This window comes from Triplophysa rosa, linkage group LG13 (genome assembly GCF_024868665.1).
Source record: "Triplophysa rosa linkage group LG13, Trosa_1v2, whole genome shotgun sequence".
NCBI lineage: Eukaryota > Metazoa > Chordata > Actinopteri > Cypriniformes > Nemacheilidae > Triplophysa > Triplophysa rosa.
In genome coordinates this window covers 14,376,240-14,397,144 of record NC_079902.1, presented here as the reverse complement: position 1 = coordinate 14,397,144, position 20,905 = coordinate 14,376,240, and the positions used below count along the sequence as shown (strand labels likewise).

At 39.1% G+C, this 20,905-nt stretch overlaps 1 protein-coding gene across 1 annotated transcript; it reads right to left on the bottom strand.

The window, feature by feature from the left end:
* Positions 1 to 16,644: 16,644 nt before the first annotated feature.
* LOC130563925 (leukocyte cell-derived chemotaxin-2-like) lies at positions 16,645 to 19,530 on the bottom strand. The gene is made up of 5 exons (XM_057349737.1): positions 19,377 to 19,530; positions 18,927 to 18,959; positions 17,466 to 17,562; positions 17,143 to 17,294; positions 16,645 to 17,049 (listed from the first exon to the last, which is right to left on the bottom strand). Exons 1-5 carry the CDS (start codon positions 19,414 to 19,416, stop codon positions 16,883 to 16,885), a joined length of 489 nt encoding a protein of 162 aa, XP_057205720.1. The 5' UTR covers positions 19,417 to 19,530; the 3' UTR covers positions 16,645 to 16,882.
* Positions 19,531 to 20,905: the final 1,375 nt, after the last annotated feature.

Here is a 20,905-nt window from a genome sequence, read left to right as displayed (position 1 = left end):
ATGTTGTTTCCTTTTTATACACATTTCTTACCTGTGACTTAATGACTTCTGAAGATCACAAACATATGAAATGGAGAGCACTTGGTATATATTCAGCATGTATAAATGCCCTACCAGCTGTACACAAGCAATCCTTTGAATAAATCATGTGGCAATGGTACCTTACAGAGTTTTTAAAGTGTGTGTTTAAAGTGACCCCTGTTGGCCAGAGACAGAAATGCACATTGAAGTCCCTTAAGTAGGCTTATACAACACATTTTCTGTGGTATTATGTGTTTTTAAATGTGGGTTTTAGAGACACTAATACTGTACATGCATTTTTTTTTTCAAAATAACTGAAATCTGACTTATAGCAAGTTTCTGTTTTATGTCAGTCTGACATCAGCAAAAAAAAAAAAAACAGGCATCACCTCAACAGCTATTGCGACAGAAGATCTACTTCACTTCAGTATCATGGGAGCTTGGAAGTCACTAATTGCTCTGCAACTCACCATGACCACTGTTGGCTTCACAGTATTGGTGCTAGCCTTTCCACACCTTTCCTGTTGGTGATGTTTCTTGTGGGTACAACTATTTATAACAGTCTCTCACAGACAGGACCAGCTTCGGTTAATTAACAAAGCCAATATCTGTGAGGACCACAGAGGACAAGACATGCGTCCAGAGAGAAGCAGTGTTAGTGAGTTTCTCATGAGGCTTCACACCACAGATGGTTCTTAACACCCTATGCAGAATTGAGATCCTGGCTGGGTGCCACAGGGTGACTTATATCATCTAAAACAAACTGCCAGTCACCCGGCGACTGCACATGCTGAAACCATTGAAGATTGACGGTTCTGTCATGTCTGCGTGGTATTTTTTCTAGATTTTTTTCAGACAGATGGGTAGATATTTTTTACAAAAATAAATAGCCATTTAGATTGCTTACTAGAGAGAGGGACATCGAGTATAAATGGAAGAAAGAGAACAAAATATAGATTTTAACATCATGGGTTTTGCCACTAGAACAAAAACTTGAGTCAAGAACATCCACTACACACCTGCAGATGAATCTGTTTTCAAAAGTTAAAAATGTCCTTGTTGAAGCAGCTGATATATTCATACCTAGACTTCATTCTGTCAGACTATTTATCCTTTGATTGCACTGCACAATGAATCGTGAAGCCCTTTGAAATGTTGACCTTAAGACGGCTTTCAGACTCCAGCCATACATGTGTCTGATTTAAAGACCTTAGTCTGCTCTTGTAAGAGTGTGTGAGTGTCAAAGGAATCAGAGAAATGGTGCTGGTATGTTACAGAACACCCTAGAGCATAAACATCCCTGGTGCACTAAACAGTGTCTGAAACAGCAGCAAAGCCCTCAGGTAGTTTATCCCCCAAAGCCCATGCCTCATCAAATACTGCTTGAGTCAGAAAAGTCCCTCAGCACTGGCAGATGGTAGATATTAAAGCTATCATTACAGGTCTGTGTGACTAAAACATGGTCTATTACTCACTGAAAGCATTCGTTTTTAAAACAGTGAATGGTGAATGACGCAGCCTGGCACCCATTGAGTCATGATGTGCCCAACCTGGCAACCTCACACAGACAAAAGTTTGATTCTACAATGCCAAACTTACTACCTGGTTCATAAAATGTGAATTGTTTTTTTTACGCTTTTATCAAACACACAATTTAAATATAGTTTATGGCCGCATTTTAATGTTAAAACTATATAATGCTGTCAAACTGATTAATCGCGATTAATCGATTCCAAAATAAATGTTAGTGTTTATAATATACATGTGTGTGGCATTTATATTTATAAAAATATGAGAAATTTATATTTATACATAACGTAAATTATACTTACATATAAATTCATATATCGTGGCTGTCCTTCCGAAACCTTGGATGTCCAAATTCGATTTTCAGGAAATGGAAAAAACACTGTACTTTTTAAATTATTCAATACAGTGTTGCCAAAGTTGTAACACAGCACTTTTTATTACTTTTTTGGTTAGATATTTGCAAAACACAGTGACAAACATAAAGGGTTACTAATAATAATGATTTATGGCAAAATATGAAAATCATGAAATGCGGAAATGCAAGGTTTCAGAAGGACAGCAGCAATATTTGTATTTATGTAAATAGTTTATATATATACACATATATGTGAGTGCATTTATATATACATATGAACACACATATATTATATAAACACATTAATCGTGATGAATCGATTTGACAGCACTAGTTAAAACGTGCTTTTAAGATAAAATAGTGCATTTATAGCATGTCCCATAAATTAAACTGCATAATCTAACCAGCCAACAACTAATCCCTAAAATAATGCGGTGAAAAATTATATTTTATCAGATTAATATAAAAATTACAATAAATGAAAGTTATGGTAGACAAATTTGTGTGTGAAACCTGTGTATGCTAATCTAATAATGTATAAACATATATGCATAAAGAAAGCAAACTGTTTATTTAAACAAATTTAAACAAAATAAGGTTAACTGACTTCTGATTCATTTAGAGGCCTACACCCTCAATTACTGCATGAAATTATTCAATCATGAATTAAATTATATTCATAAAGTCCCCTAAATGAACACAAGGACAATGATTAAAACCATGCTCATGTCACAGGTTGCTAATACAATTCCCCCCTTTGATTGACAACTGGCATTTAGCAGTGTAGAAATAACCTGGGACGGAATAACCGCACAAGTGTTTTACAGGCAGCTAAAGCAGAACGAAGCACAGCGACCAAGGATTTTTTGTGTGTGTGTGTCCATCTGAGAGTGCATTCAACGCTGAGCCCTGGCCCTTTGTACTAATTAACCTGTCTAATGGGTTCAGTGAGTTCCCACATCCACACTCGATGGAGTCCGTTCAGAGCTCTGTTATTTTAATAACACGCCAGGAGAGAGATATGGAGAACAGAATGCCAAAAGGTGGAAGGTCTCGCTGGGTGTTTTAATATAGCTCAGAAGACCTATAGCTTTTTGTTCCTCTCCACTCTTTTCCCACAGCTCTCACTTCACCAACACCCAGAGCTGTTTGCGTGCTGTGCCTCTTAATTTTAAATACATTACCCAAAAGCACCCTGTTCAGAACGCCATCTTTAGAGAGACGCAAGACATGCAGACTGGTTATTTGTCACAGCGGAGGGTCATATATACATTTTGATGATTTGTGTGGTGTGAAGAACAGAAAGACCTTATAAAATTCTAATTGGAGTTTTAGAGTCCATGTCTACTAGCTTTGGAGCCATCTTGGTGTACTAACACAGACATTTGGCCAATATCTACAATTAAAACAGATTTCACAAGTCTTTAACTGAAGTAACTATTAAATGCAACAAAACAGTCAAAAATGACAAAAAAAGGTATGGTGACTTGCTAAATGTTCTTTGTCAGACAAATGGGACTTTTGATAGCAATGTTGCTTTATATTTCAAGCAGGTATATGTCCAAGGCCAAATAAACTAAAGGCCAAGGCGAATAAAGTGAAATGTCGCCAGACAGCAACTTTAAAACATGCAAAATGCATTATGCACACCCTGAATGCAAATAAAAAAGAAATCATATTCATGTGGGCCCATATGCTTTTAACCTGCTATACTGTATGTTTATTTTCCAATATGCGAATGTGTGTATGAGAGGGAGAGAATGAAGAGCAAGAGGGATAGAAAAGATGAGACCTCCAAGTAGCAGCTGGACCGCCCACGGCTACCTGTGCCTCAGCTGTTTTCATCTCTTCTTTGATTTTCAGAGACCTCCGAAGACTAACACAAACACAGCGGCCCCACATGACACCCTTCACACAGACTTTCCATAAAAATATCAAAATGGCCAAGGCCAGTTGCGCTTTTAGGAGCAAGGATAACCCACTCACTAATTTAGTATACAAATTCATCTTTTTAACTCTCAGGCATTATGACTTTATTACCTGACTACAAAAGACACAATTTCATTTAAAAAAAGGCTTGGTTATTTTCAACCAAGCAGTGGGTCAAAAAGGGGCGAACCCAACCGCTTGGTTGTAATTTCACCTATGCTGGGTTGTTTTAACCCATTGTAGGGTCAGATATACATAAACATTTTCTGGGTAAATTTAACCCAGCAACTGTTTGTTTTTTTGACCCAACGCTGGGTTGAAAATAGTAAAAAAATTTAGAGTGCACCATGTTTTCTTTTATTGTAAATATTGAAAAATGAACTTGACAATAACATTTTGTTTTTTTAAAGGTAACCTAAATCTAAATTAATGACAGCATCACAACTCAATTTCAAGGTAATTCTGAAATTTTATGAGGTGGCTAATTCGTACATTTTAGTACGATTTGCTTTAACACCAGTGATGTTAGGTTTAGGGGTGGGGTAAGGGAGGGGCTTCTGTGTTGCTTTTTAATAATCATATGTTTGCATGTTTCTGTAAGATTTACATCATACAAATTCATTCGAATTAGCCGCCTCTTAAAATAGCTACAAACTCCACGGCAAAAACGTAACTATTATGTGGCTAATTCGGATGAATTTGTACAATCCTATTTGTACATTTTAGTACGATTTGCTTTCGCGCCAGTAACGTTAGGGGTGGAGCTTCTGTATTGCTTTTTTCTAGAAATCGTACGTTTTTGTATGATTCATAACATACAAATGCATACGAATAAGCCACCTTGTACCATAGTTACGAATTCCTGTGAGATCAGGTTGACAACATAACATTAAAAAGCTTTTTTGTAGTTAGTTACCCCAACATAGTTTTCTTTACACAGTCATAATGCTCAGCACAGAGTGAAAGTAAACTGAGATTATAGTGACAGATTAATAAATGAAAATGTGATTAAATTAAGCTCTAATATACAGGGTTCATGTTCTGCATGACCCGTGACTACCCATGCAAATCCGTCAGCTACAATCCCCTTTGAAACAGGTGAGAGCTGGTTCTCTCACGTATGGCCGGTAGCATATACGTTCTGTGGACACACATTTATCCGGTTTACATAAGATTTTACCCAAGTTAACATTTTAAACAGTATTGCGTGCTCACGAATACATTTCTATCAAAGGCCAAAGCTTGTATTTTTATGCAGATGTATGCATTTGTAAATGGGTTTATTCTCCTGATGGCATCTCGCTTTATAGCCGTCGGTCTTACGTTCCCCTGCGTGCCATGTTTGTGCAGACTGACTAAGACTATAGATTTAACCTTGCTCACCTCACTTTAACATTTCCACTCCTGTGTTGATAACCCAGGGCCAATATTACCATGCCGCACAGGCGCTCTGACACCGACTGCGTGGTTCAATAGCCACTGGCCCTAGCTATTGAGTCTGTGGACTAGTCCTCAGAATCAATACCGGCACTGTAAGCATCAGACATACTAAATCCACTTAAAGCAGAGAGAGAAAACAGCCCTAAAACAAATACAGCTGAACCACAAATATTGTTTTTAAAATCAAAATATAGGCAACATGACGCACACAAATTTCTGGAAAATCATCTTGATTAAACCATGGTAAAATATCCTTAAATTTTAGAATTACTGTGTGGAAACAGAACCAGAACATAGATGAAAAAATATACTTTTTTAACATTGACTCAACGAATGACATGTTTGGGGCGGACTGTGTGTCCAACCAATGGCAGACGGTTGTTATTTTTTCCAGTTTAAGTTGGTTTGCTGATGTAAAAAATGACAATCCGCAACTTTAAATAAGAGAAAAGAAGTCGTAAACATCCTTGATTACATCATTTTGTACAGAAAGTTTCTTCTGTTGCTCCAGCTGTTCATCAAGACCCTTTAAGGACTTTGGGGAAAGTGTGTTTACGGAACAAGTAGGTCTATGGGACTTTTCACTCACCAGAAATGAGTTTAGAGACTTTGGTTTGAGAGTTTCGTCTCAAATTGGGAGTTCTCGGTATCCAACACTCCCCCTGCAATCACTCTGTATCCTGCAGCTAATAAACATGCTCATTAATGGGGTCCTGAAAACTTAATTAAAGCGGGAGAGAAACAGGCACTGCCACCCCAAAGAGGAATAATCCACTGTGTGCTGTAATTCAGCCCTTACGTACATCAGGGAGAGAGGCCCGGGGCCTGAATGTCAAAAATCTCATTAGATTAATGAATACTCGTAGACTTTATAACATGACCCCTCTGGACAGCCTGTTTTATCTTTTCTTTTGACGTGGATTAAATATAAGGATAGACCAAAAACTATACATGACTTTTTATGCATGTTAAGGAGATCGTTCACCCAGAAATAAAAATTATCTTATGATTGATTCACTCTCATGTCAGTCACAAACAGTGTATGACTCTTTCTTCTGTGGAACAAAAAAGAAGATATTTTGAGAAATGTCTCAGTGGTTTTGTGTACATTTAAAGAAAGTCAATTGGGTCCAATGTTGTTTGGTTACCAAAATTCTTTAAAATATCTTCTTTTGTGTTCTATAGAAGAAAGTCAGTGATACAGGTTTAAATAATGTGGGAATGAGTAAATTATGGTAGAATTTTAATATTTGGGTGAACTGTCCCTTTAAGCATTTCTGCACCGCCTATATTCTATCAATTAACATTGAAGTGTCAAAATGCAAGATTAATATTTCTACTTATTCATGCAATCAAAATCCATATTGCCAACACTTCCTCATGTGTTTACATCTAAAAAAGCTTTATTTTTTAACAATCACGCTGGCTTTGAGAAACAGTACAAAATATCACATAAAAGCTTTGAGATGTCCTTTTAAGATTATTCTTAGCAGAGATCTAAAAAAAAAAACATTTTCTATTAAAGTGACAATTCACCCAAAAATGAAAATTATGTCATTTGTCTACCCTCTTGTCATTTCAAACCCGTATGACTTTCTCTCTTCAGCAGGACACAAAAGAAGATATTTTGAAAAATGTTGTTAACCTGCACCCATTTACTTGCATTGGTTTTGTGACCATACAATAGAAGTGAATGGGTGCCGGTTGCTGTTCGGTTAACAACTTTCTTCAAAATATCTTCTTTTGTGTTCAGCATACAGGTTTGAAATGACATGGGTTAGTAAATTATGACAGAATTTTCCATTTTGGATGAACTATCCCTTTAAATTCTCTACAACTACAAAGAATCTACGGTTTCTACCTTGTTTTGATTTGCTTGTGCGTTTGGACAAGGTTGATTCACTGCCAGGGGTAAGAGGGCTATAGCTTTTACATTTCTGTTACTAAAGTAAGGGCTAATGTAGTGCCCACAGAGCGAATCACAGAAGGAGAGTCATGCTTACAGCCAGCAAGCGGTGCCCACAGCCACCTACTCCATCTGAGTTATATTTACTGAACTCTTCCCCTCCACAGACACTCTTTCTGTCAGCCACGTCTTTTTTGCTCTCCTTCCTCTCTCTCTCTCTCTTTTCTATTTCCTTTACGGAGTTGGTAAACGAGAGGCCAACTTTGACACACACTAATGGACTTCAGCTAAATGTGTAATTAATGACTGCTGGAAAGAGCCACGACGAGAGGTCAGAGAGAGACAGTGGGGGGAAAAGGCTGAGAAATATGAGATGCAGCTTTTTAAAGACAGAGAGAAACACACACAGAAAGAGAGAGGACAGTTTATCTCTGTGGAAACCTCATTTCCTGATTGTTTAGCACAGCCTTCACAATGGTGCTTTAAGTAAGCATAGAAAGCAGTAAAAAATATTTTAATCTCTTGGGCAGAGCCATTACAAAGATGAGAAATTTAGATTCTCCAGAATTATGGATATGTTAGAAGCCCAGGGGCCGGATACACAAAGATGTTTTTAACCCTTTCATGCATAGAGGTAACTAGAGTGGACAGCTATCTACAAGCCATTTCTTGCGTATGCATTTGTAAAATGCGTAAAGATCATAATTATTGTTAGTCATGCATGAAAGGGGTAAGAAAGAAAAATAAGAATGTTGATAAATTAGTAGTTGTCACATTGTATGAGAACTTATTTGCTGACATGGAGGAAAATAAAAGATCACTGTTGATTCACTACACTATTTCCTACTGATGTACAAACATTAAGCATGTTATTAAAAGTAAAATGTTATAATACTACTGTACGTGGCTACAGCTGTAACACCCGCAGTATCAGCGCCGACCACGCCCCGTGCACCAGCGCCTCTTCAAACACTTCCCCGCACTCTCTCACCGGACTTTTAGTTATGGACTCCACTTCCCAGAACTCTGTGCACTCACTCACCATTGATTACAGTCACACCTGCACGCAATCATCCACACCACATATAACCAGCACTCTCCCATTCGTCATGGTCAGGTCTAGTTGTTTCAATGTTACCAAGATACTTACCTCTGACTTCCGTGGATGTACATTGTTTATTGTACCCGTGGATGTTCCTTGTTTACTGTTCCTGTGGATGTTTACCTGTTCCTTATTCCCGTGGATGTTTCCTGTCTCAAGTTTGCTGTGGATGTTCCTTTGTTGCTTTATAAAGTGGATTTAGTTACGTTTGTATCCTGTGTGTCGCGTTACAGAAGACCTGACCTAAAGGTATCACGATGTCTACACCATACTCATCACCGGACCCCTTCACCATCCTAGAACCCTTCACTGACCCCTATTTGGACCTGGACGACGACATCTTCACAGATGGTTACAGTCAGGGTCGTTCCAACTCACCAGCGAGCATGCCTCGAAGAAGTCCTCCGCATACCTCTCCAGAGACATGCCGTCCTGGCAGAGCTGCAGCAACTGGGTCTCTGGAGAGGTATGCGGAGGACTTCTTCAAGGCGTGCTCGCTGGTGAGTTGGAACGACCCAGACTGTAACCATCTGTCGGGACTGGATGATGAGGTGCTCGCTCTCATTATGCTTCCCGACGCGGATGAATAGCCCCTGGAGGGCTTTATTAACAGAGTCCTACAGGCAATGGGGTGTGAATTCTGCATCGGGGAGGGCGATGGGAGCGAGTACGGTTGTCATCCGGTCCCAGCTGTAAATGGCGGGGTTGTTTCGGCTCACCCGGAAGGCACGCCTCGATCCTCCGCAGTCCAGTGTTCCAAAACCCCCGGATCCCACCCCGAACCAGAGACCAGCCAGCCACCACTCGTCGGTGAACTTCGAGGGCTTAGAGATTGATCAGGTGCGTGAGCTGGCAATATCGCCTGCCACCGTGGGAGTTCTGGTGAACTTCGAGGGCTTAGATGGAAGCCCCACCCATACTCCCGCCGCTGAGGGAGAGCTTCAAGATGCCTCAGGACTATTTGACTGGACTAATGAGATAGACTTTTGGCTGCTCCCTTCCCCGCTGGTCCCGTCCAGCCCGTCCATACCCCTGCTGGTCCCGCCCAACCTTCCCATGTCACCGCTGGTCCCGCCCAGCCCTCCCTCAGCAGCCAATTTCTCCTCACCATTCCCCAGGAAGCTCCCGCCCTCCCTCCCTCTGCCTCTTCAGCCTTTTCTGCCACCGTCAGCCAGAGAGTCAGCCCTGGAGGTGTTGGCGACCGGTGATCCCTAAGCTCATCCTCAGCGTGCCAGCACCATTGGGTCGGATGAGCCTCTGGGACTCCAGCTGCCAACTACCCCTGAAGGACAGTATCCCATGTCTTGACCCTCAGCCATCGAGACCCAGACTCTACCTCGGTCCTCCGACCCAGCGGCTACACCTCGGCTCCTACCTCCCTCGCCTTCGCCATGGCCTGTCAGCCCTCCAGCTTCACCAGGCTCCCTCGTCCCTCCGGCTCCGCCTTGGTCACTCTTCGACCATCCGTCGCCTCGGGGCTCCTCTCCTTCTGCTACGCCTCGTCTCTCTGCCCCTTCAGCTCTGTCAGGCTATTCCTTGCCTCCAGCTCCGCCTTCATCCTTGGTCACTCTGGCTTCAGGATGAAGGCAGAGATGGAGCTGGAGGCACGGTCTTCCGGATCCCCGCCTTTGCCTCAGTCGCCTGAGCCATTGGCATCACCTCGTCCCTCCGGAACCTCGGTGTCACCCTGGCTCTCCGTCTGCATGGCTCCACCCCGTACTCCTCCCTCATCATCTCCGTCGCTCGTCCCCAGGGTGTCAGCTCTCTGCCCTCCACCATGGCTCCTCCCTCCCTTGACTCCGCCCTGGGTCCTCCCCCTGGTTGTTCTCTGGGTCATCCTGCTCATCCTGCACTGAACTCTTCCCTGCCTCCTCCCTCAATCGTCACCTCCACAGCCCTATGGACTTATATGCACAGATATGTAAATTTTGGCCCATAGCGATAACCGATCATTCTAGAACACTGGAAGCTAATAACCGATATATTGGCCGATATACATTATCTAAATATTTTCTGAGACTGACCATTCTTTTTTTCCCCTGAAAATCATGTACCAAGCCTACTTTACACTAATGAAAGATTCCTTAACTTTTAAACTTTTCTGGTATAATGTTTCTTTAATAAATAAATTAAATATGTTCTTCCAGAGCAACCCAGAAAGGTGTTCTTAATAGCCACAAGTCTAACAGGTCTCAAGACATATTCATAATTTATCAGCTATAATATATCGGCCTAAATTTTATTATCGGCCAATACCGATAACATTAAAATTGACCATTTATCGGCCGATACTGATATGAAAAGTTAGTTGAAAAGCATAAAAAGCATTATTCGATTTAAAAACATTTCTGTTTGGTTGAATAAATGTAATTTTCATCTAATTTTTATGTTTTAATATGAAAAAATGTAAAGTGTTTGGTTAAGCCACATTAGGGCGGTTTCCCGGACACGGTTTAAGCCTAGTCCCAGACTAATTTAAATGTTAGCGGTGTCTTAATCGAAAACAACTTGCGCTGACATGTCTTCAAATATATCAGTGTGATTGTTTTGTCTCAAGATTCCCACCAGTAATCTTTTTTTGTAAAGTATGTTTTTTAAAACGACTTAAACATCCTCATTTAACCAAGGCCTAGTCCTGTCTTAAACGAATCCCTGTCCGGGAAACCGCCCCTTAAAGGCACGGTAGGCCTACACGTGCGTGTGTGTACAAAAAAGGATAGCACCACCTCCGCCTCATTTTGAGCCAGGAAAAACCCTGCAATTGTTAGTTTTTTTTCTTATAAATTTTGCTGTCACACCACATAGGACATATTTACGGTATATTTGTCAACCACTTACAGAGCATGGCAGTTAGATTTGAAGTGAAAGTGAAGTGAAAGTGACCTATTAGTCAGATATGGTGACCCATACCCGAAATGTGACCTCTGCATTTAACCCATCCAGAGAGTAGCGAACACACGCACAGCAAGTGGTGAACAGCAGTGGGCAGCTATCACTGCAGCGCCCGGGGAGTAATCATTGATTGATCATCATTATATCATATGAAATTCATTACTAAACTAGCTTTTGTAAAGTAAACAGTGAAAATTACAGTTTGTGACACAACGGGGCGGTTTCCCAGACAGGGCTTAAGCCTAGTCCTAGACTAACTTAAATGTTAGAGGTGTCTTGATCGAAAACAACTTGCACTGACATAACTTAAAATATATGAGTGCGATTGTTTTTTAAATTGACGTAAATATCCTAATTTAACTAGTCCTGATTTAAGATAATCCTTGTCCGGGAAACCGCCCCAACATGACGTGTCACGTTTTAAACAGCCAAATAAACTAATTTAATATCTTACTTCTAGATTTTAAACAACTGTGAGATTATCTTCATGACATTATTTACAAGTAAGTAAAAAATAAGTAAAATAATAAAAGTAAAAAATAAAAATCTTTTAAGATTAAACGTAAATATGTTTTACAATAATAACTTTTTCAAGTAAATGCGAATTTAAGAAAACAGTTAGTTAAGGACTTTCTTGTTTTGTGACTCCCACCCCAGGTGTTTAACCCCTCCAGCATGTGCCCTATCAACACTCCAGAAAACACCTCTTCTTTCTTCTATTTAAACAGCCTTAAGAGGGTCATCTATCAAGCCCCAGCAATTAACAGCACAGCACCTCATCAGAATCAGATGTGATTGCTCTAATCCAGTGGAAACAAGATTTTACCCCACCCCCTTTTCTTTCTTTCTCTTTTTTAATCTGTAATTGAAGCAGTGGCTGTTAGAGAATTACCTGATTAGGCAACTCCATTCAATGACTGTGCCGGGATGGCAAATCCATCTTGTAATAAAGCAGGAGATGGATTATGGCTTTTCTGCAGAGCAGGCAAACACGACTCTGACTGCCATTCATGGCGTTTTATTGCAGCACAGAAATCCATTAGCGAGGCTGCTTATCTGCCAACTCTTGTACTTATATTATTTCCATCCAGAACACAGAGAATTGTACAGATCTTTAGCCTATTCTAGTGTTTTCACTTTTTAATGTCCTTTTCACCTGTTTAACACCATAATATTTGTCTTCATCTATATGCACTTAAAGCAATTAAAACCAAAAGTTGTCAATTATGCAACTTGCGCAGATATGACATAATTTCCTGTTTGCCACTTCATTGTGCCATTTCTGCAGGGTGCACCATGCTTTTTATAGAGATCTTTGTATGAAATTTGAGGAAACCAAGAACAATCTGAAGTTACATTTTATAATCATGACATATCAATGTACAAGTATATTCATCAGATCTTAATTTGACCACTAGATGCCCATGCAACCAAACAAAAACAGTATATTCACTGAATGACAGCAACCTTTCAGTGCTAGTTTACTTATGCCTGCTCCTTCACTTTCTGTCCTCTGTTCTTCTGTTCTCATATTTATATTCATCTCGATTCATCCTAAAGCCTCGGTCATTATCTTTGTTCATTATATCCACACCTCCATATCTCCATGAATAAGTGATAGGTCAGTAACATCCGGATGGGAACGAGAAAAGGGTATTTGAGAAGTTCTGCAGACGTTTTAGGCAAACCAAATGATTCTCTAAATTGATTTTAAGATACTCCCGAGTCAGAAAATAGGTTAATGTTATCTTATTTCAATACAGCTGAAGTGGGGGTAAATTGTCTAGCTCAGTCATCATTTTCTTTGTGCGCTGGAATTTAAGCATATAATCACTGGAGATGGACATTTGTGATTCGCTTGCAGAATGAATAGAGGGTGAAATCAAAACTGCAGATTCCGCTTTGCACAGCAGGCCATGATTTCCAATGAATAAGAACGAGTTGATTTAAATGAATTCACATTGCCCAGAGGAACTCTTGGTGTCCCCGGTTTGATCTGTGATGGAAAGTTTGGTCTTTGCAATTAGAGAGTAACAGTAGGAAAAGGCTTTTTGGATATTGGGCATTTTGTTTTTAAAGAAACAAAGTCTTGTTCCTTGCTCAGAACTATTAAAATAATCTAAAAATCTCTCTTCAATGTACAGCAAATGTATTTGGGTAATAGTGGGCCTTATTTGCAAGATTGCTGCAATCCAATATACAGTTGTCAGGGTCCCTGTCTAGCGTCTTTGTTTTTTCCCTGTGTTGATGTTTTGTTTCATTTGAGCACATGGCCTGGTTGACAGCCTGCCATGTTCTTTCTTGTCATTGTGGTGTGACCCCGGCCCTCTCGTTACCTAATTATCTCATTATCGTTTCACTCTTCTCACCTGGTTTTGGTCATTGTTTTCTCTCTCTTTCCCCTCCTGTTCCTCGTTGTGTTCTGATTGTCTTCCCTTTTTATTCCCTGTGTTTCTCTTGTCCTGTGTCAGACCGTTTTGATTTTTTCTCTTACGGCGCCTCCCATGTCTGGTAATATAATTCCTGCCTTGCACTGACTGCCATTAGTCCTAGTCCTGTTTCCTTATAGTCTTGGTATTCCCGTCTCCCTAGCCTTCTTAGTTTTTATTTTAGTGTTTCTCTTCCCCCCAGCCTCGTCACTAGTCCCCATTGCCCTTAACCTCTGTTAGTAGTTCTCCCCTCTGCCCTGTTCCCCGTTGGCGCTCCGGATCTCCTGTTTGTGACACCTCAAGTTCACTCACAGTGAGTCTACGATGGGTCAAGTCCTCTCCCCATGGATTATCCTTCCCCTGTGGGTCAAGCTCTCTCGGAGGGAGTCCATGATGGGCCAAGTCCTCTCCCTGTGGATTACTCTTTCCCTGTGGGTCAAGTTCTCCCCCGAGTGAGCCTACGACGGGTCGAGGATTATCTACCGCCATCGGGGTCACCAACGACTGTTTTTTTGTGTGTAAATAAAGTTTTCTGTTACCCCTTTGCAATTGATTCCAGACTCCCTTCCTGACAACAGTATTGTCACTGTCCTTTGGAAATCTCTGATGTCCAAATGCACTGTTTTATCAGGAAATGGAAAAACACTGTAGTTTTTAAATGATTAAATACTGTGTGATCTAAGTTGACAAATACTTTTTTAATACTTTTTATTGGTTAGATATTTGCCACACCCTGTGAAAACATAAAGAGTGACTAATAATAATGATTTATGGCATAAAATAAAAATCAAGGAATATGGAGATTTTCAGAAGGACAGCAAAACCATAGAAAGAAACATACTGGACCAACAAAATCCTGATGGACCGAGGTGTGAAGTGACTAATGTGACTATAATAGTTTTTTGCAGAATAGTCAGCAAGCTGACTAGTAAAACTATACAGTAGGATAACTGTTAATAATAAGTTGAAAACTATTACAAAACAACATTATCCCAAGACACGCAAGCATGAATCTGGCATCCTCCATTCTTTTTGACAACAAAGCACCTGAACACAACCAGCTCAGAATCATGACATCAGAAGTGGGAAATACCAAATTTCCAAGAGCACGTGAAGGCAGCATTAATGAAAATAGTAGCAGGCCCTGATCTTCTTCAACCTGTTTCCTTCCTATTAGCACACAACTGTTGCATCTTGCATACAAACAAAAGACTGCCTCAATCTAGTGCTGCCTTCACGTGCTCTCGGAATTATCAGAAATTGAAACGCCCTAGACTAGACACACGTACGCAAGCATGAATCTGGCATCTTCCTTTTTTTTCAACAATCACCTGATCACCTGAACACAACCAGCTCGGAATCATGACTTCAGAAGTGGGAACTGACAACTTTTCGAGAGCACGTGAAGGCAGCACAGAGACACCTCGGAAGTGAGATATTTCCCACAAAAAACGCGGAATTAACGTCTGTATCTAGTAACATTAAAATTTGTGTAACGATTTAGTAGCATTAAAACATTCCAAGTAGGCTACCATTGCATAAATTATTTCCAGGTTGAAGTAGGAACTATCAAATTTCCGAGAGCACGTGAAGGCAGTATAGTAAGTTTACGCTAGTGAATGAAAACAAGTTAGTAAAATAAAATGTAAATGAAACTCATGGTAGAAATGCGTCATTTGATTCAACCATGTCTCCCACTTGTGTGATAAAAAAAGGCGGTAATTACCTGTACTTGGAGGCGCTATATGAAGGGAAAGCTCTCATGGAAAACTGTCGGGAAGGCACACGGCATGTGCCGTCATGGGATAGCAAGTAGCCTACGGGGCACTTTCCCGGACAGGGATTGTCTTAAACCAGGACTAGGCTTTAGTTAAATCAGGATATTTCAGTTGTTTTTAAAAACATACTTTACAAAAAAAAAATACTGGTGTGCATCTTGACACAAAACAATCACACTGATATATTTTAACATATGTCAGTGCAAGTTGTTTTCGATCAAGCCACCTCTAACATTTAAGTAAATCTGGAACTAGGTTTAAACCCTGTCTGGGAAACTGCCCCTACGACGCGTACTTTAATCCAGGGTTTATTTCTGAACACCGCTGAATTTTTCGACACACCCCTCTTTTTGCATACTCACTTTTGCATACTATATAGCAGGGAAGTAGGCATATTTGAAAGCGGAGGACGTATATGTAAAACTGGATTAAAATCTCTCTCTCTCTTTCTCTCTCTCTCTCTCTCTCTCTCGTTTCTACACCTTTTCAACATGGCACTTCACATAACGTCAGACTATGAACATGAAATTGCTATGTTATTTTGTTTCTTCATGTTCACTAGTATCATTGCATATATCCATGCATGCACGAAACAAGTTGTCGTCTTCCTCTATGTGCTCTGCTGCCGTCTTGTGGATAACTCTGGTAGCACAAAGTACGATCAATTTTTTTCAAATATGGTAACTTGATATTGTTTATGATGATAAACTCTCCATTTACCCATCCCTCACTAGTGGGAAGACATTAAGACTGTTTTTGAAACATGAGGAAGTTTTTTCTTCAGTCTGCTGTGCTGTTTTCCACAATACCGGTTCAGCAGAAGATCATGACATTGGAGAAGCTGAAGGTGAAAATGTAATGGACTCAAAACCTGAAACCTTTATGGGTAAATTACAGTTATGGGTAGGGTTTAAATTAGGATTAGGTTTCTTTGATGATGGATTTACAAAAATGCTGATGCTGAAAGTATTGTGCTGCAGTTTAGGTAGGAAATGAGTCATACCGTTTGTAGTAAATGATTTCTTTCTTAGTTTCGTTAAATTCTCAGCGAGTATACAAATATCTATTTTGTTCACTTCAGTACTTTAGCTAAATTAATAATTAATGTCTGCAGCAAAAAGCCAAGAACAATCAGAACAGAATATTATAATATAAAACAATCTCCGCCCAAACAAAGCATGCCTGTTCATGAGAGCATACTTTCACCTGAACAATTTACCATCACACCTTACTTCGTATTGTCCACTGCCTAAAATGATTCATATATTGTGATGTCACAACTTCACATCTGTCAAAAACAAGACTCTTTATTTTTTAAACTGAAACGCATTGGGTAAAGGATTTCAAGCAACTGAAGCATGCAATTATGTTGTCGATTGTTAGTAGAACAAATTAATTTAAAAAAACTAATTTTATTTATTTTAAGCATACAAAGAAAAACTATAAAAATGAAAAGAGGGACCCTGAGAGATGTGAGGACAGGTCAGCTTTCTCAGCATATTAGAAGTATTTGGTGGGATCTGATTCGTCACACATCTGCACATGAACATGGGAGGTGATTCCAGGATAAACCTTCTGCATTGGGAGCAGAGTTCCGATCTTCTGGCCTTTCTTCAGACTCCCAGAGTACTTGTCCGGCTTAACATAGAAGAGCTTGAAGCAAAGTTCTGGTGAAGAGAACAAGCAATGATTTTGAGAGCACTTCACAAATAGAGCAATCACCTTTCCATGCTAAAGGGTAATATATGATGAATACAAACCTTGTCCATTCAGAGTTATGCCATCATCAATAGCATTATTGTTTCCGTATGGAGCAGATTTGCCATTTAACTTCACATCAAACGGTGCATAAATGGTAGATCCATCATCACACACAATGTCAAGACCCTTGTGTTTTCGTTTGGCACCATCTCTGTCGGACACACATAACATACCACTAAATTATTAGGTAATTTATTAATATTAACTTCTTAGAAAGCTCATTTGTTATTTTAATTTTGTTTGGGTCGTTAATAGGAGGAGAGAAGGGATTAGAGACAAATTATGAAAATGAGAAACAAGTGGTAAAAAAACATTTACTCACTTGCCCTTTCGGGGAGCTCCAAAGTTTCCTCTGCCATAATGGTCATCTCCTCTTACATTGTTATTTAGGTTGCTACTGCAGAGGGATCCGAATTTCACTTTTAAAAAATTATACATATACAGTATATTACATTTACATTACATTTGGCAGACGCTTTTATCCAAAGAGACTTACATTTAGACTTACATCAAAGAGACAAACATTTTGTCAACACGCTAAACAACCGTTAGTTTAGAAGGCCATACTACTAGGCGGATTAAAGCTGGAGTAAGCATATAGGAGAAAATGGACAACAATATATTTTTATATACAGTATATACTGTACTGTTTTAAATGCAGCTTTTTTAAAAACATCTACTTATATATATATATATATATATATATATATATAATACTGTATACATGCAGTTTTATATATATATATATATATATGTAACCGGTACTACTCTCCCCGCGGGCCTCGAACCGGTGTCGGTCCGGATGGGAGACGGGCGCTCTAACTAGGAGGCTAAAGACCGCAATCTCTAGCCTCTGTCGCTAGAACGTGTCTGTTGGTCGGGGAGTGATGTTTACACACTGCACAGCTCTTCACTAGCTGGCCTCCGTTACATATATATATATATACAGTATATATATATATATATATATATATATATGTGTGACCCTGGATCACAAAACCAGTCTTAAGTAGCACAGAAACATTTTTAGTAAAAGACAAAAATACACTGTGTGGGTCAAAATTATCGATTTTTCTTTTATGCCAAAAATCATTAGGATATTAAGTAAAGATCATGTTCCATGAAGATTTTTTGTAAATTTCCTACCTTAAATATATAAAAACTTTATTTTTGTGAGTGGATGGCCTGCCACAGTGACCCTGATTAACAACTTCAAAGGCAATTTTATCAATATTTAGATTTTTTTGCGCGCTCAGATTCCAGAGTTTTAAACTGTTGTATCTCAGCCAGATATTGTCCTATTCTAACAACTCATATATCTATAGAAAGTTCATTTATTCAGGTTTCAGATTATGTAAAAATCTCAATTTCGAAAAATTGACCCATAAGACTGGTTTTGTTGTCCAGGGTCACATATAGACTACTGGCATTAAGAATGTACATATTTAACTGTTAGAGCACATCAAATCAAAATGTCATGATCTGAAAAAATAAACAGAAATCTGGTTTTGTATAAATGAGGTTTTGAATATTTTTAGTATACATGAGACATCTCATTTTAGGAAGAGCATTACTGGAAACAGTGAATCTCTGGCCACTGTCTGAGTCACAAATCTCATTTATACAAAACCAGATTTCTGTTTATTTTTTCAGATCATGACATTTTGATTTGATGTGCTCTATGTGATTATATATATATATATATATATACTGTATATATATATGCAGTTACAAAACAGAGTTACAACACATAACGTCTATGTATCTTAATTTATACAGTTACCATTAGTGGCATCTGCAGGGCTGTACCCAAGCACTGAAAAAAGACAGACATTTTAATTTTATTTATTAGCTATTTTATAATGACACCAAACTTGATCCGTTTATTGTTAAGCACTATAATTGCAACAGGCATGGTTCTTTTTTAAGTTTGACTTCTACTTTGTGAGGACATGTGCAATATGTGTGCAATATGATCGAATTAATGAATACAAATAAATGTTAACTTACAATTAAATCATACAAATAAATGTTAACTTACAATTAAATCATACAAATAATGTTTTTATATCCAAAATCAAATACCACCATTATGAGTTTACAGAATTTGCAAGTCAAAATTAAAATGCTACAAATTGTGTGTTTTGATTATCATTCGCCATACTGCAAATATTAACATTTTTGTTATCTTTTGCTTAAAAGGTAAATACAGCAAATAAATATAAATTCTCACCCGGCAAAACCAGAACACCATAAAGCATATAGAGTTTCATGGTTCTTTAAGATCTTGTGTTTTTCAGAAACTTCCTTGTCTTCTGTGTCGTCCTCAGTCTGTTCCACTCACTGAATTCTGAGTTTATGTTCACTGCGATCGGTGGAAATTCTGCTTTTAACAGAAGTGTATCATTTTAAAACCACACGCCCAACCTGCCTGGGTGGGGCTGATATTAACTCCCATCTGCGGCACCTGTATGGTTAAGGAGCCTGAATCTCAGGAAAAAATCATTGATCACTTCACTTAGTGTACCTCTCTTTTCGTAGCACCCCTTCCATGTTACATACTTTTGCACCCCTTGATTCCAGCCAATGAAGAAGTCATTAAGGTTTTAAATTCATGAAAGAGCAATTCTGCACCTCACTTATAGCTCAGCTGAATTCAATGCACTCTTTGACAGCTAGGGAGTCACGGATAAAAGTGAAAGGGAATTTACAATTTTAATTGACTCTATCCACCTTATTTTTGGCGTTAATGTGGGCGCCACCGTCTTTGAGCTGTTTGTGTCTAGACTTCCGGTGAGCCACTATAGCTAATGACAGTCGTATTGTGAGTGAGACAAGTGTGCTGTTTTGACTGGCAAGTTAATATTTATTATGGAACCCAAAGGTACAAGTGTAATGTGTGTAGTTAGAGGTTGCCATAATAGCCGGTACAAATGCAAAAAATGTATACAAAACATTTGCTTTGACCACAATACGCACCAGAGCTGAGTCTGGATGTCACGCACCCTATGATCTGCATCCATTATTCATTAGCCTAACTTACCGGAGTCCTTTTCTCCTGGACAATTGACCTACTTGACTACAATTACTAATAAACTATGACTAACGTTTATCAGTAAATGTTAAAAGGCAGGAGTTTACGGGGAGAGTTAGCACAACTAAAACAGTATAGTGGTATAATATTAGCAGTAGCTAAAATGTAGCTGTTAGCATTTGTATATGTATTTATCCGTTAAAAACTTAATGGGCTAAAGCAAACCTACCTGCCAGAGGATCGCAGCTGCATGATAAACAGTTACAGGACTTGCCCTGTCATTACATTACATTTTCATTAATTTAGCAGACGCTTTTATCCAAAGAACATTTAACATTTCGTCAACACGCTATACAGTAGGCTACTGCTACTAGCCTTTACCAGGCCATGTTACTGGGAGGGTTAAAGCTGAAGCAAGCACGGGAGAGAATGAATAACATGAATCATTGTCTTTATTTAATATACATAAAAACAGACAGTTATTGGTTATGTTTTGAGTTGTTTTTAAAAAGCTGTGATGGATGCTGCAGCTCGGTGGAGACCTGCCGTCTCCGTTCTTACGTTATTAGTTTGACTGCCACTTTGACTGGTATTCACATCTGCTTTTAAAAACACGAATTTGTGGTCGGTCATGTACAATTTTCGACAGACTTTCCCACTGTGCATGTAACGTTACTGGTACGTCTGTGCTTGTATGCTTGCGCATCGAAGACCCGTCAACTCCGAGA